This window comes from Chondrus crispus, genomic scaffold (assembly GCF_000350225.1).
Source record: "Chondrus crispus Stackhouse genomic scaffold, scaffold_138, whole genome shotgun sequence".
Classification (NCBI taxonomy): domain Eukaryota; phylum Rhodophyta; class Florideophyceae; order Gigartinales; family Gigartinaceae; genus Chondrus; species Chondrus crispus.
In genome coordinates, this window is record NW_005179009.1 from 205,814 (window position 1) to 218,750 (window position 12,937).

A 12,937-nucleotide genomic window follows, 5' to 3' on the forward strand; every position below is an offset into this window, starting at 1 on the left:
ATTAGCAACGCTGAGGGTGCGTTGCGCTGGTACGTTGCTTACGATTCAGGGTTTGTGAAGGCGGCGGCGTAAATCCCTGTAACTGTTGCTCACACTTGATTGGTTGTTGAGGCAACAACCCGCATGACTCCTTTTGGGTTCGATGAGTAAAATTTGGTGAAAAATCTGAGAAGGATTTATAAATTTCTCCTCCCTTGGCGACCGGTCATAATATGACATCATATTATGAGGTTCACCGTGGTTGTCGATGACGCAACCTCCGCTCCCATTGTGGACGACGAGAAAGGAAAGCTAAGGAAGCTGTCTGAATGACTTTGGTGCGGGCGTCACAATGGGAGTCGCATTGAGCAGACTTTTCTGGGAAAAGGCTCCAAGAGATCATGGTCACGTAGCGCGACTTCCGGCTGCGCGCGGAGAACGCGAGGATGGCCGCAGAACTGGACAAACGGAGTTGCAGGGCATTTCCAAGAATGCACAGAAGAAAGTCGCTCGCGAGAAACGCCTTGCCGACCGCAAGAAGGCACGCAAGGAAGAAAAAAAGCGACAAAAGGCACTCGTGAAGGTTCAAAAGAGGGCCGAACGGCAAGCCAGGTTTGAGAAACTTCCCGCGGAAGAACGCGAGCGGGCCATCCAGGAAAGAGCCGCGGCGATGAAAGCAGGCCGCGCGGAGGAACGGGAAAAGAGAGCAAAGGTAAAGGACGCCCTGCAGAATCGTACGCGCTACTCAGTTTGCATAGACCTGGGCTGGAACGATCAAATGTTTGAAAAGGAGCAGAGGAGCTTGGCACGGCAGTTGGCTTATTCTTACAATGCGCTGAGAAAGTGTGTGGAGAGCGATATGGTGCCACTCTCCATGTCAATTGCAGGCATTGACGATGTGATTAAACCTGTTCTGTCATTTTCAGCCCAGGGATGGGAAACATGGCCAGTCAAGCTCTCTGAGAACAGTCTACTGGAGACGCATGAGAAGGAGAAAATGGTATATCTAACTCACGATGCCGAGGATGTACTTCAGACCATGGACCCAGACGCCATTTATGTTGTTGGAGGGATCGTGGACCGCAACCGTTTGCGATGCGCCACCATGGACAAGGCTACGCGACTTGGAATCAAGACGGCCCGCCTCAACCTGGATAGAAACATTTCATTGCAACATGGAACTCCAGTCCTAACAGTGAATCACTGTGTTGAGATTTTAGTCAACGCAGCAAATGGAATGTCGTGGCGTGATGCATATTTGAAGGTTTTACCAGTCAGGAAAGGCATCTCGACTGCAAAATCGTCTGACCATGATCGATAAGTTGGTTTCAAACAAGAGTTTGAGGCTTTTTTCTAAACGCAATTTGGAAGCGTCTGTCATTTATATGACACTTTTTGAGCCCTTCGCTTTTTTGAAACGCCCAGCACGACTGACCACAAAGACGGGGCATGTAGTTATCGGGAACAAGTCCACATCATGTAGGAAGTCGAGACCAGCTATGAGGCGAAATTTCGTTGAATTTTGAGCCAGTTGGTGCCAGATTATTGGTCAGAAGGGACAATTTTTTCGGGAGGCGCTACAGTAGCGTTGGTATCGCGCCCTCAAGCAGACGAAGTCTTATCGCCCCAGGCTCTTGCTTGCCTCTTCCCTACAGTGAGATTCGCGCGCACCTGATGAAGTACTTTTGGGGGGCGACTGCGGCAGTCTGTAGTGGTTTCGGCCTAGTTTATGGACCGAATACTGCTGGCAGTGAAAATGGAAAAGGGGAAGGAGGGTCGTGGCTGAGCTGGCTTGTGGCGGAGAAACCGGCAGACGGCCTAGAAATTGGAAGGTTGGTTCCGCTACCCGGTCGTCTTGTAGTCTGGGGTGGAAAGTTCGGGCGTTCCCCGAGATCGATATCTGGCATTTCGGACAAAATCGTCAAGGTGTCGGCTGCGGAAAGTCTGGGAGCCGCTGTCGATGATGACGGAAATGTGCATGGGTTCCATGTATCGAAGGATTCGGACAACGTCGCACAAATTCATTTGGGTGAACGCGCGGTAGATGTTGCTGTCAGGGAAGCTTCGAGCGAGATCTTTATCCTGGATTCTGGAGGGAAGCTGCATGTTTCAAAATGCGTAGATGAGAAGACTTTTGATCCGGCGCGACTACTCGAGGGGGCTATGAGGCGCACATCAATCGAAAAAGTCAGATGCGGCAGGGAGCACTGTATTGCCGTTTCAAGTCGCGGAGAGGCGTTTGCATGGGGCTCGAACTCACACGGGCAGCTTGGATTGGGTCAGGTTGGCGATTTAAGTGACGTTGATCCCGAAATTCCTCGAAAGCTGATTCTACCAGACGGAGTAAGAATAAGAGACGCCTCATGTGGCAGACAACACACAATCTTGTTGGATAGAAACGGGACTATTTTCGGCGTTGGTAATGATCAGTGGGCTCAACTTGGAGTTTCTGCAGAACCATGGCTGCGGAGTCATGAAAAGGCCTCGGGCGAAGTGCGCAAGTCGAGCCTTGTTGGTGAATTGGCAGGGCGGGCGGTCGCTGGTGGCGGACAACACAGCGTGATGCTCGTACGCGATGGGACTGTGTTTAGCTTTGGGTTCAACCGATGGGGTCAGTTGGGTCATCACAACTACTCTTCTCTGGCGCCACCTTCGCCTACAGCGGACATCACAATCCGAGCGATTGCCGTGGCTGCGGGTGAGAATCACACGTGCATTGTCAAGGATAACGGGGAAATGTGGTGCATCGGGGGAAACGATCACGGGCAGCTCGGCAATGGGAACCTACAACCTACAATGGTTTGGAAAAGAGTGCGCGTTGCGAAGAAGCCTTTGAAGCCTTGCTCTGTTTCCTTATCGGGGAACACTAGCGCGGCGATCTTTCCAGTAAATAAGGATAGAGAGCAAATGGTTTCATAAGGCTCTTTCTTCGATCACGGTCATGGGGAAGTCGAGCCGTTCCTAACAAAATTGGGCCAAGCGGTCACTGCGCTGTTTCTGATTCGATCCAGTCAAGAATCGTCTTCGCTGCAACATCCCACTGGGAGTATAACATGAGGTCATGGGGTGCGTTTTCCAAGACTTTTAAATCGCCATCCCACATCTCAGCCGTCTCTTCCAACGCTTTTCTGTCGATCAAGTTATCCAATTCGGCACCAAACACGAGCACCTTCCCCTTCAGCGCCCCCGTCCCCCCCACTGGGGTATTAATACTCTTCGAGTCGAGACACGTCTGTGTCATCTTCATGTCCGCCATGTACCGGACGAGGGCGTCATCCCCTTCGATGTCTTCCACAAACCCCTCGGCGGCCTTACTCGAAAAGAACATCTCGCGACAAATGCCAACATCGTTGACGCAACTCCTCCTCACAAACCCCATCGTCAGTCGCATGGACTTCCAAAACCCGAGTTGCTTGGTGATGCGCCACGCCAAAGCCGAGGTGCCGCTCGGCGGCGTGCTGGCGAGCAAGACCATGCGCCAGGGCTCGACAGGCGGGTGGCGCGCGGCCCACTTCTGCACGATGAAGCCGCCCATGCTGTGCCCCAGGACGAGCGGGGCGCGCGGGAGGCGCAGATGCGCCAGCAGGGCGTCCAGATCGTAGATGTGGTCCTCCGCCGTCGGGACGGCGTCGACGTCGCACACGGACCTGCCCGCGCGACGCAGCGAGATGGCAAACGTTTGGAAGCCGCGGCTCGCGAAGAAGGCCTGGAAGCGGTGGAAGCACCACGCGCCGTGCAGGCTTCCGTGCACGAAGAGCAGCGGCGGTTTGGGGAGCGCGGCGGACGGCGGAGAGCCGGCGTGCAGAGGGGGGTACGGCGGGGCGTCGAGCACCTCCAGCTGAACGCCCGTTGGAAGCGGGACCAGGGCCGCGCGCAGGGGACTTGTTCGCGGGCGGCGGGGCGACTGGCGCGCGGGTAGGCGGCGCGGGCGGGGGAATGGGGACGGCGGCGTGGTAAAGGATAGCGGCATGGCGAGAGATTAGGTGTAGTGTTTGACAGACGTCGACGGAAGTACGTCGACGGAGGTATGTCAACGGAAGTGGATGAAATGCCAGGGAATGCGAGGCGGAGAAGAGAGAACTGAGTTGGGGTTGAGTTGGTGAGAGATCAGGGGAATGCACTGTCGTTTCGGATGTATTTCTCTTTTTCTTTATCACAGGGTATCATAGGGGCATATCCTAACGCATACGGTAGATTTCACGCTTACACGTGGAGTGGGTGGACAACGTCTGTGGCATGCGCCGGCATGCGGGTGAGGATGGAGGTGGCCACAGTAACTTTGGACCATATTGCGTAGTTGAGACGTTGTTGGATCTGAGTCTTGGCTGCAGCAAAGGAGCAGTGACCGCGGTACAACTTGTAGGCAATCGACTTCGAGGCACGAATTCTTGCAGACATACACTTGGCGGTATTTAACACGTGCGCTATGCAGTGATCAAGTTTAAAAGAGCACCCGTCAAACCTCACCCGTCGAACCACACCCTCGCACCCAATGCTTACACCACAACCCGGTTTGCGGGCAGTTTTGAAGCAATCCATTTCAAATTTGGCGGGAAACGATTATTTTGGCGCCAAACAGTGTCCAAATCGTCACCCGATAAAGTGTCGCTCGAATCCCCGCGCCCAGAGCCCGTAAATGCTCACTTCCCGCCCCTCGGCCCCCCCGCACGCACACCCACATGCCCCCCTGCTTCATAACCAGCCTCGCCCTCCTCCGCCCTCTGCACAGCCACACCCGTCCCCCCTCCCAGCCCCGCCGCCCCCCGCGCCTCGCCCCGATGCCGCCCTCCACCGCCGCCACCACGCCCGCGCCCGCGCACGTGCCCGCCAAGCGGGAGCTGCCGCCGTCTGCGTCCGCTGCGCCTGCCAAGCGCGACCGCGCGACGCCCGCGCCCGCGGAGGACGCGCTGCAAGTCGTGCTGCTGAACGAGCACGCCACGGCGCCGGCGCGCGGCTCGCCGCTGGCCGCGGGCTTCGACCTGGCCGCCGCGGCAGCGTGCGTGGTGCCGCCGCGCGGCCGCGCCGTCGTCAAGACGGGGCTGCAGGTGCGCATCCCCGCTGGGTGCTACGGGCGCGTCGCCCCGCGGTCCGGGCTCGCCGTGAAGAAGGGCATCGACGTGGGGGCTGGCGTCGTGGACGCAGATTATAGGGGGGAGGTCGGCGTCGTGCTGTTCAATTTCGGAGAAGAGGACTTCAAGGTTAGCGTCGGGGATAGGGTCGCGCAGCTGGTGCTGGAGAAGATCTCGACGGTCGGGGTGCAACTCGTGGAGAAGCTGGATGAGACGGAGAGGGGAGCTGGGGGGTTCGGGTCTACTGGAGTGGAGAAGAGTCAGTGAATTGCTGTCGTCTCACGGTGCTTGTCGGTTCACTCACTTCATTCTTTCAGTCAACGCCTGCAACTGATTGTTCTATTCAAAAGGGACGGGCTGTCCGCGGGGGAGCATGCCTAGGCTCTAGCTCTCTGACATTGTTGCTAATTGCCACACTGATGTGCTAAGGCTTGCTACTACCCCCATCTGGATTGCTGTATTGCAGCGTGAAGCGCACTCGAAACGCAATCCAAAGCGCGAGAGTCCGCCCTGGCGATTTGGTGGCTCCTGCTGTGCGACAACATCTCTTTGAGGCGGAGATCGTACGAGTCAGTGCAGTTTAGTCCGCATCCCTGTCGTCAGAGGCGACATCCACATAAAAGTATTGCCCCGAAAGCTTTTGCTCCCTATCCTTGACGGAGTCGATCTTGTTAATTCTTGGGCGGAAATTCGTTGGGTCTCTTCTGAACGTAATCTCCAAATTCTTCAAAAATCGGTTCATTCCTGACACAAGGTTTTGCGGCGTGCACGCTATACAGTCTTTAGCCGGTGTTCCCTCATACACAACTATCCGGTCGGCAAGATACGAGCTCATAATAAAGTCATGCTCTACCACAAAAGCAGTCTTCTTCGAGTGAAGGATATATCTCTTGATCATCTTGGCCGCGATGATACGTTGTTCTGAATCTAGGTACGCACTTGGTTCGTCAATCAGGTAAATGTCAGCAGGTTTCCCAAGCGCCATCACCAGCGCCACACGTTGCAACTCTCCACCAGACAAATGTCGCACTTCTTGGTCCAGCAACGGTTCCATATTCATTGGCTTTGTCACATCAGTCATGAACTGCGGGTGCGTCCACGAGTCTCGGATTTTGTTGTACAGGAGCTGTCGCACGGTTCCTTCAAAGCGAGGAGAAATCTTCTGAGGTTTGTAACTGACGTTCAACTCTGGGACTTCCACGGTTGGATCGTCAGGTTTCATCAGGCCGGCGAGCATACGAATGAAAGTTGTCTTGCCGGTGCCGTTCTCGCCAAGCATGACGACAATTTCCGAGTCCGTGAAAGAGCCCTGTTCAATACGAAGTTTGAACGAACCCAGCGTCTTTGTCATTTTTGGGTAGCTGTACAGATGGTGATGCTCGACCTCTTCGTCATCATCGGCAGTCTCAGCTAATCTGAACTGAAGAGCCGTCTCTCTAAAGCGCAAGTTCTCCGTCGGGATGAAGCCGGCTAGGAAAATGTTGATCCCCTCTCGAACAGAAAATGGAAGAGTAACAACACCGTACGCACCCGGCTTGCCATAGAGACAGCAGATAAAATCGGAGAGGTAGTCAAGTACGGCAAGATCATGCTCGACAACAATAACATAAGTCTTGCTTCTCTCGACGAGCAGACCTCGAATGACGCCTGCGGCCTTCAATCTCTGCCTCACATCCAAATATGAGCTTGGCTCGTCAATCATATACACGTCGGCCTCTTGCACAGCAACAATGGCAAGCGCGAACCTCTGCAGCTCCCCTCCGCTCAATACGCTAATTTCGCGATCGAGGACACCTCCGAGCTGTAGCTCATTGATGATTTTATCGGCGACATCTCTCTCGTCCTTCCTGTTAACAATTTCTCCCACCTCGCCCTTGATTGCCCTCGGAATAGCGTCGACATACTGCGGCTTAATAATGGCCTTGATATCATCTTCCAAGACCTTTGTGAAATAATTCTGCAACTCGCTGCCCCTGAAGTTGTTCAGGATCTCAGTCCAGTCTGGCGGAGAGGAAAACTGCCCCAAGTTGGGCTTGAGCTTAGCGGCGAGGACTTTAAGCGCGGTGCTCTTCCCAATTCCGTTCGTACCCACCAAGCCAAGGACCTGCCCCGGGCGCGGGACCGGGAGACGGTGTAGCTTAAACGAGTTGGGCCCGTAGCGATGCACGGTCTCCTTCTCCAGCTCCTTGGGCAGGTTGATGATCTGGATGGCGTCAAACGGGCACTTCTTCACACAGATACCGCAGCCCACGCACAGGATCTCCGAGATGCTGGCGATTTTGCTCTTGGACGTCACCTCCAGGCAGCCAATCTTGCCCATGCGTACGACCGGACAGCTCTTCTTGCACTCCAGCGAGCAGCGCTTCGGCTTGCATCGCTCACCGTTCACGATAGCAATACGCGTGAGCTTCTCTGCCATTTTGAAGGGAAGTTCTTCCTGTCCTTCGCCAAAGAGAGTTAGTTAAGACAGGTTGGTGCGGTCGGAACCTTGTGTCACGGCAGACGGCGACTGACGGCGACTGAAAAGCGCGTTTCCCTCTGTCGTTGCAACGGGTTAACCCTGTCGGCGCTCGTGCGAGGAGGCTGCGGGGTGCTCGGTGGCACAGGTGGAAGCAGGGCGGGCGTTGGCGGAGGGGGGTTCACTGGTGTGCGGGAAGGGATTGTCCTGGTTACCGCAAGGCGTGCAAGGCGTGCGCTGCGGACGGTGACAACTGCCGGTGACAACGGCCGGTGACGGCGGGCGGGGGACCTGCCTCGGCGGTCGCGGCCAATCAATCGTTATTCGCACCACGTGTAAGTCGTGTCTTGTCGCAGGTGCCTCAGACCGGCATTACACATAGATTCATTACATATCATTACATATCATTACAGCTCATTACAGCTCATCTCCTCTCGCCTCCGTCTTCATCCAGTCCAGCTTCGCGCACACCGATAGCCTCATTTTAACCTCCCCTCCCGCTCTCGCCTCCCGTTCTCCCCCCCGCCACCGTAGCCTTTTTCACTCCTTCCCTTTCACGCTTGCGCGCGCCCCCGATCACCATGGTGGGCGGAATGGGCGTTCGAAAGAACATCCATATCGAGGAGTGGGCCGCCTTCCGCGAGAACTGCGAGCACGTCTTCAAGTTCTCGCGCGGCAACTGGGCGAGGCTCGCCGTCTTCGGCTTCGCCGTCCCCGCCCTGGCTTACTACGGCATCACCCGGGAATTGGTACGTGTGTGCGCGCACGCCCAGAAAAACCGTGATCAACAACGCGCTTGTTTACTAACGTCCCTCCTCTTTCTACGCACAAATGCGCCACGGCACCTCACTAGCGACTAGAGGGACATCCCGTCGGCAACAACCCCCGGCGCCAAGGCGCGCAATTCCGCTACTTCGCCAGCGACGTCCCCAAGTGACCGCTGCCGAAACGCCGTCGTTAGAGCCATGTCACTTTTTTGTAAATGATCCCACGCAAAGCCCTCTGCACCAGCCGCATCCACATTTGGCTCGCCGCCGCCTCTTCCGATCATTCCCCGATAGCATCCTCAGCTTCCCGCCACGTAGCCCCCCCGCGCCTCCACCCCCTCCGTTCCTCCTCCGTCTCTGCCGCGCAGACGACGCCCTCGGGCGGGATCACGGGCCCGAGGCACGCCGCGAGCCTCGGCGAGAACACCTCGTGCACGCTAACTATCGGCCTTGCCTTCTTCGTGAACACGTAATCCCTTGCCCACATGCCGGACCCGCGCGGCACGTCGAAGTATCCCTCCAGGCTCGCGCACGTGCCGAAGTGCACGGCGCAGATCTCGCGCCCGCACGCCAGCCGGTTGGTCCGGAACACCTCCCACAGCGGCGTGCGCTCACGGCCCGCGATCAGCCGCATGTACATGTCGTAGTCCCACGCCGTCGTCGCGTACAGAAGCGCGTCGCCGTCGGCGCCGAGCAGCGCGATCCGCCGCTGCACAGTCCCCGTCTCCGGCGAGAAGGACGTACCCAGTAGCGTCAGCCGGATCTGCCCGCCCGTTAGCGTCACTAGGTGCTGGATTATGTGCCCATCCGAGAGTAGCAGGAACCGCCAGAACACGGACGGCGTGAGCGTCGAGGCCACCGTGGAGAATTGAGCTGATTCGGCGGTGTAGCGGGGCGAGATGCGGATAGGACGCGGGAGGGGGGATGGGAGGGATTGGACCGGTGGCGGCGCGGTGGGGGTGCGAATTGGGCGCCCCCTGAGAGAGGCGGTGCACACTTGTGCTCGCTTTGCGGCGTTGCGTCGCGGAACATGTCGGCGAAATTTGGAATGGGGCGAAGGGAAAGGTGTAGCAAAAGCGGCCATTGTCAATTGAGGGAGAAGGCGGACGCTACCGCTTCATTGGCGCCGGCGAGAAGTTGATGGAGGAGGGCATGCGACACCTTAACGAGCAATCTACATGTGTTTAAGCTGCTTGGCAAAGACGAATTAGTTCACCTGTGTGATTCGTGGCGGCTCGACCGTTGCCTGCAGTTACAGTGGCTGACATGTCAGCTAATTGGCACAATCTAATCAGCTGCGGATGGAAATTCAGGTCGCAATGATGCAGTTATTGCGCACGAAGCAAGATCAAAAACCTTCACTGGCCAGTCTGTTTTTTTACATCGCACATCGCTTTCCCCCCGTCAAGATCGGTTCACGGCCATCGGTGTTCGCGCTGCAATTCCCATAATGCTATCTACCTCGTCCAGTAGTTTTCCTACTTGTTCGCCGTCTATACCAATCACTTCTCGCTCGTCCAACGTGTACCGCAGTTGCAGTGACGAGAGCAACTCGGTCGCCGCCTCAGCGATATTTGCTCGAATAGGACGTAGCAACACCGCCCGAGAGGCTGCCTTAGAGATGTAGATCTTCATTCGATTCACTAGCGCCGGTAGCTCATTACTTACAGCCTCATTCACCTTCTGCCATGTTTCCCGCAGGCGCTTCGGATGCGCAAACGACCCGGAATTGGCTTTCAAAATATCAAACGGAGCCTTGGGGGGCGTCGCGGGTACTTGCCCGGGACCCAATTCGGTGTGTGCACCCTTCCGCGGTACTGGTAGCGCATTGCACTTGGCGAGAAAAGACAACACAGGATCAAGAAGCAATCGCGTCGTCTTCAGAATAAACGACTCACACGCCCCCCGCACGCGATGGTCAAGTTCCCGTTTCGAATCCACTACTGTCGCTCTCACAGTTGGAGGAGCAGTCAATGATCTTGCCGATAACTGTCCCCTCATCACAGAACCCAACAGGGAACGAAGCTCAAAGAAATCGAGCTCATGCTCTGTGTAGCTCATTTCCACATCAAAAGGGGATATTTGCTCGCGCGTCATCAGCAGCTGCCACACAAGAAACAATTGTGCGTGATCCTCTGCATTTGGCTTATCCATCGCAGCAATTCTTGCTGCTGCAGAGCCAACCGATTGTACGCAAATCGCAACAGCCTCTTGCGCAACTCCGGCAAACACCTCGCCATCAACGCATCGATAGAGCATCGATAGTAGCCTTAGCGTCCGCTCCACAGGTGGATACCATGTTGCGTATATGCCAATACTTCGCACTTCATTCTTTGGCGAGGTGCGTTCCGACGACTCGCTTCCCTCGGCCCCTGCTCCATGCGAGCTAGCCCCCGCCGAAGTCGGTTGACCCGCACCTGGAGTGCCTCGAGAAGCCGCAGCTATCTGCCTCTGATGCTCGAGGATTCTTTCTGGATAATCCAGATGCTCTGGTTTCGGTACAAAACCACGAATTCCGTCACGCATAAACACCTCCGCACGGAAGATAATCCGCTCTTGGGCGTCGGCTATTGCACGCACGGCGGACGGAGCAAATGCCTTCCCTGCGAACCCACGGCGCGGCACCTCGTCCCCAAGAATCTCTGTCTTGAGGACTTCAATGAGATACACGAGCTTGTCGAGGTCATCCTCCTGGACGATTTGCGGCCTCAGTTCGATATATACCATGTCGCAAACGCCGCGTAAAGCAGATAGCAGCATGGCACTCTCATCGGCATCCGAGGCCTCGGATGGGAAAAAGTGCTCGTAGAGCTGCCTTTCCAACTGGCAAACGCGCAGCACGTGCGCCGAGCCCAGCCGGGCTAGCGCGATCATATTCCGAACATCACCCAAACTCTTGATATGCGCCGCCACTGACGGTTCCAGCAGATTCTTCCGCTGCTCAAAAAAGCATTCTTCACAATCAGAGTACAAATAAAGCGCAGTGCTCCTCGTCGAAAACGCCGGGTTAGTATTAAGCCCCGAGATCCCGCTCGCTGCGGGATTCGAGTACGGGTCCGAAATGGAATTCACCGCCCGGCCGTACGTCCCTCTGGCATCCCCACCGCCATCCCTTCCAGTCAGCGGCCCCTTCCCAGCGGGATTCATCTTGGCGCGAGAGTGCAGCTCGGTCATAAGCGACTTGACCTTTGGGGCAATGGTGCGAAAGCGCAAATACTCCTTGGACGCGTCGGTCAAGTCGGCATGTCGAAAGCCCGCGCCACTCGCGCGATCGCTCTTGAGCTCCTTCGCAACAGTATTCGCGGTATCCCTGAGCACAGTAACCGTATGGTCGCGTACCGAAGTGAAGGCGCGCCTCTGCAGCTCGAGAAACCTAGCGAGATAACCGTCGGCCTCCGCGACGGCTCCGGTCGAGCTCGACGCGTAGGCCACGCACTCATCCAAACGATGCAGGAGCCTGACGAAGTCAGGGTGGGTAGGGTCGATAGCATCCTTCCCGCCGCCGAACTTGGTGGTGAGCGTCTCCAGCTCCTCGAAGTAGGTGAGCCTCTTGCGCAAAGCGTCTGCCAGCTCGCCCATCTTCTTCCGATCCGAGACCATATTCTCGCAGTCCGACTTGAACCGGACCACGACCTCGTCCACGAGGCGCCTGCCCTCCTTGACGCGGCGCAGCGCCTCGTCCGCCGCGTCCGCCACACGCAGCAGGCCTTCGACCGTGTCGCGATCGCGCTGCAGCGAGACGACCAGCGTGCGGTACTTGTGCTCGTTGGCCTCCTCGAGGCGGCGCTCCATCTCGTCGTGCCAGACGTGGAAGTCCTCCGCCGTGGCGACGGTGGCGAGCCCGCGCAGGCCGTCGACGCCCTTGTACGGGTGCGCTCCCCCGCGCGCTCTTCCTGCCGCGTCCTCCTCCTCTCCGCCCCCCGTGCGCGGCACGGCCGCCGAATCGGGCGGCTTCGCATGCGGCAACGGCGCGCATTGCGCCTCCACCGTCGCGCACAGGCGCAGCTGACTGTCCATCAGCGGCGCCGCGCTCTCCCACGACCGCAGGAACTCGCCGTGCCCGCGCGCGCGGCCGGACGGCGAGTGCGACGGCGCCATCGCGGAGGGCGGGCGGAGGAGCAGGGGGTGCGTTCTGGCTCCGAAAGGGAACGGTGAGGCGATTCCGACAGTCGCAGGGGAGCGATGCCAAACGTGAGGGAGAATGCTGCGAGCAGGAGTTGGGAATCAAACGTGTACACGGTTGCACGTAGTACACGTGTCAGTACGGAACACGTGGCGGATGATTGATCTCAAAGGCTCAACGGCCCTCACGGCTCAACGGCCCATCATCACTGCGGTCCGTTGATGTGTCGCAGCAAAGCATGCCGCTTTGTTCCGGAGTCGCACCCGATCGACTTGTTCGCACTCACCTCCCCCCTTCACCCTCTCCCCCGCGCCGACAACCTCGCCCCCTCCGCACACTAGCATGCCGCCCTCGCCCGACTTCCTCTCGCGCGGCTTCCAGCCACGCCGCCGCCGCCCCCCGGAGTCGCACTCGCGCACCCCGCCTTCCCTAACCCCTCCGCCGCGGGGCCCGTTCCGTTCGCGCGCTCCCCCGCGCCCGAGCTCCCCCGTCTCGCCCACCTTCCGCTCGCCGCCGCCTCCTTTCGCGACCGGGAGGCTCA

General features: G+C 57.6%; 9 protein-coding genes; 5 read left to right on the top strand and 4 right to left on the bottom strand.

Annotated features, from left to right (window-relative positions):
- The first annotated feature begins 331 nt into the window (after positions 1–331).
- CHC_T00002423001 (hypothetical protein) lies at positions 332–1,300 on the top strand. The gene has a single exon (XM_005713579.1). The coding sequence runs from the start codon at positions 332–334 to the stop codon at positions 1,298–1,300; it is 969 nt and encodes a 322-aa protein (XP_005713636.1).
- A 7-nt stretch (positions 1,301–1,307) lies between these two features.
- Positions 1,308–1,430, bottom strand: CHC_T00002424001 (hypothetical protein). The gene has a single exon (XM_005713580.1). It carries the CDS (start codon positions 1,428–1,430, stop codon positions 1,308–1,310), a length of 123 nt encoding a protein of 40 aa, XP_005713637.1.
- A 712-nt stretch (positions 1,431–2,142) lies between these two features.
- CHC_T00002425001 (hypothetical protein) lies at positions 2,143–2,898 on the top strand. Its single transcript, XM_005713581.1, has one exon. It carries the CDS (start codon positions 2,143–2,145, stop codon positions 2,896–2,898), a length of 756 nt encoding a protein of 251 aa, XP_005713638.1.
- Positions 2,899–4,182: 1,284 nt separating this feature from the next.
- CHC_T00002426001 (hypothetical protein) lies at positions 4,183–4,518 on the bottom strand. Its single transcript, XM_005713582.1, has one exon. It carries the CDS (start codon positions 4,516–4,518, stop codon positions 4,183–4,185), a length of 336 nt encoding a protein of 111 aa, XP_005713639.1.
- Positions 4,519–4,658: 140 nt separating this feature from the next.
- On the top strand, positions 4,659–5,315 carry CHC_T00002427001 (hypothetical protein). Its single transcript, XM_005713583.1, has one exon. The coding sequence runs from the start codon at positions 4,659–4,661 to the stop codon at positions 5,313–5,315; it is 657 nt and encodes a 218-aa protein (XP_005713640.1).
- Positions 5,316–5,336: 21 nt separating this feature from the next.
- Positions 5,337–7,467, bottom strand: CHC_T00009486001 (ATP-binding cassette, sub-family E (RLI), member 1). XM_005713584.1 is given in 2 exon segments: positions 5,337–5,628; positions 5,629–7,467. The coding sequence occupies 1 exon segment, from the start codon at positions 7,465–7,467 to the stop codon at positions 5,629–5,631; it is 1,839 nt and encodes a 612-aa protein (XP_005713641.1). The 3' UTR covers positions 5,337–5,628.
- Positions 7,468–8,007: 540 nt separating this feature from the next.
- On the top strand, positions 8,008–8,489 carry CHC_T00002428001 (hypothetical protein). XM_005713585.1 is given in 4 exon segments: positions 8,008–8,087; positions 8,088–8,255; positions 8,360–8,443; positions 8,444–8,489. 2 exon segments carry the CDS (start codon positions 8,088–8,090, stop codon positions 8,441–8,443), a joined length of 252 nt encoding a protein of 83 aa, XP_005713642.1. The 5' UTR covers positions 8,008–8,087; the 3' UTR covers positions 8,444–8,489.
- Positions 8,490–9,616: 1,127 nt separating this feature from the next.
- Positions 9,617–12,371, bottom strand: CHC_T00002429001 (hypothetical protein). XM_005713586.1 is given in 2 exon segments: positions 9,617–9,677; positions 9,678–12,371. 1 exon segment carries the CDS (start codon positions 12,369–12,371, stop codon positions 9,678–9,680), a length of 2,694 nt encoding a protein of 897 aa, XP_005713643.1. The 3' UTR covers positions 9,617–9,677.
- A 367-nt stretch (positions 12,372–12,738) lies between these two features.
- The window catches only part of CHC_T00002430001 (hypothetical protein), a 3,798-nt gene continuing 3,599 nt past the window's right edge, over positions 12,739–12,937 (top strand). Inside the window, exon 1 of the mRNA XM_005713587.1 lies at positions 12,739–12,937. This exon is cut by the window's right edge and continues 3,137 nt beyond it. Coding sequence (XP_005713644.1) covers positions 12,739–12,937 — 199 coding nt within the window.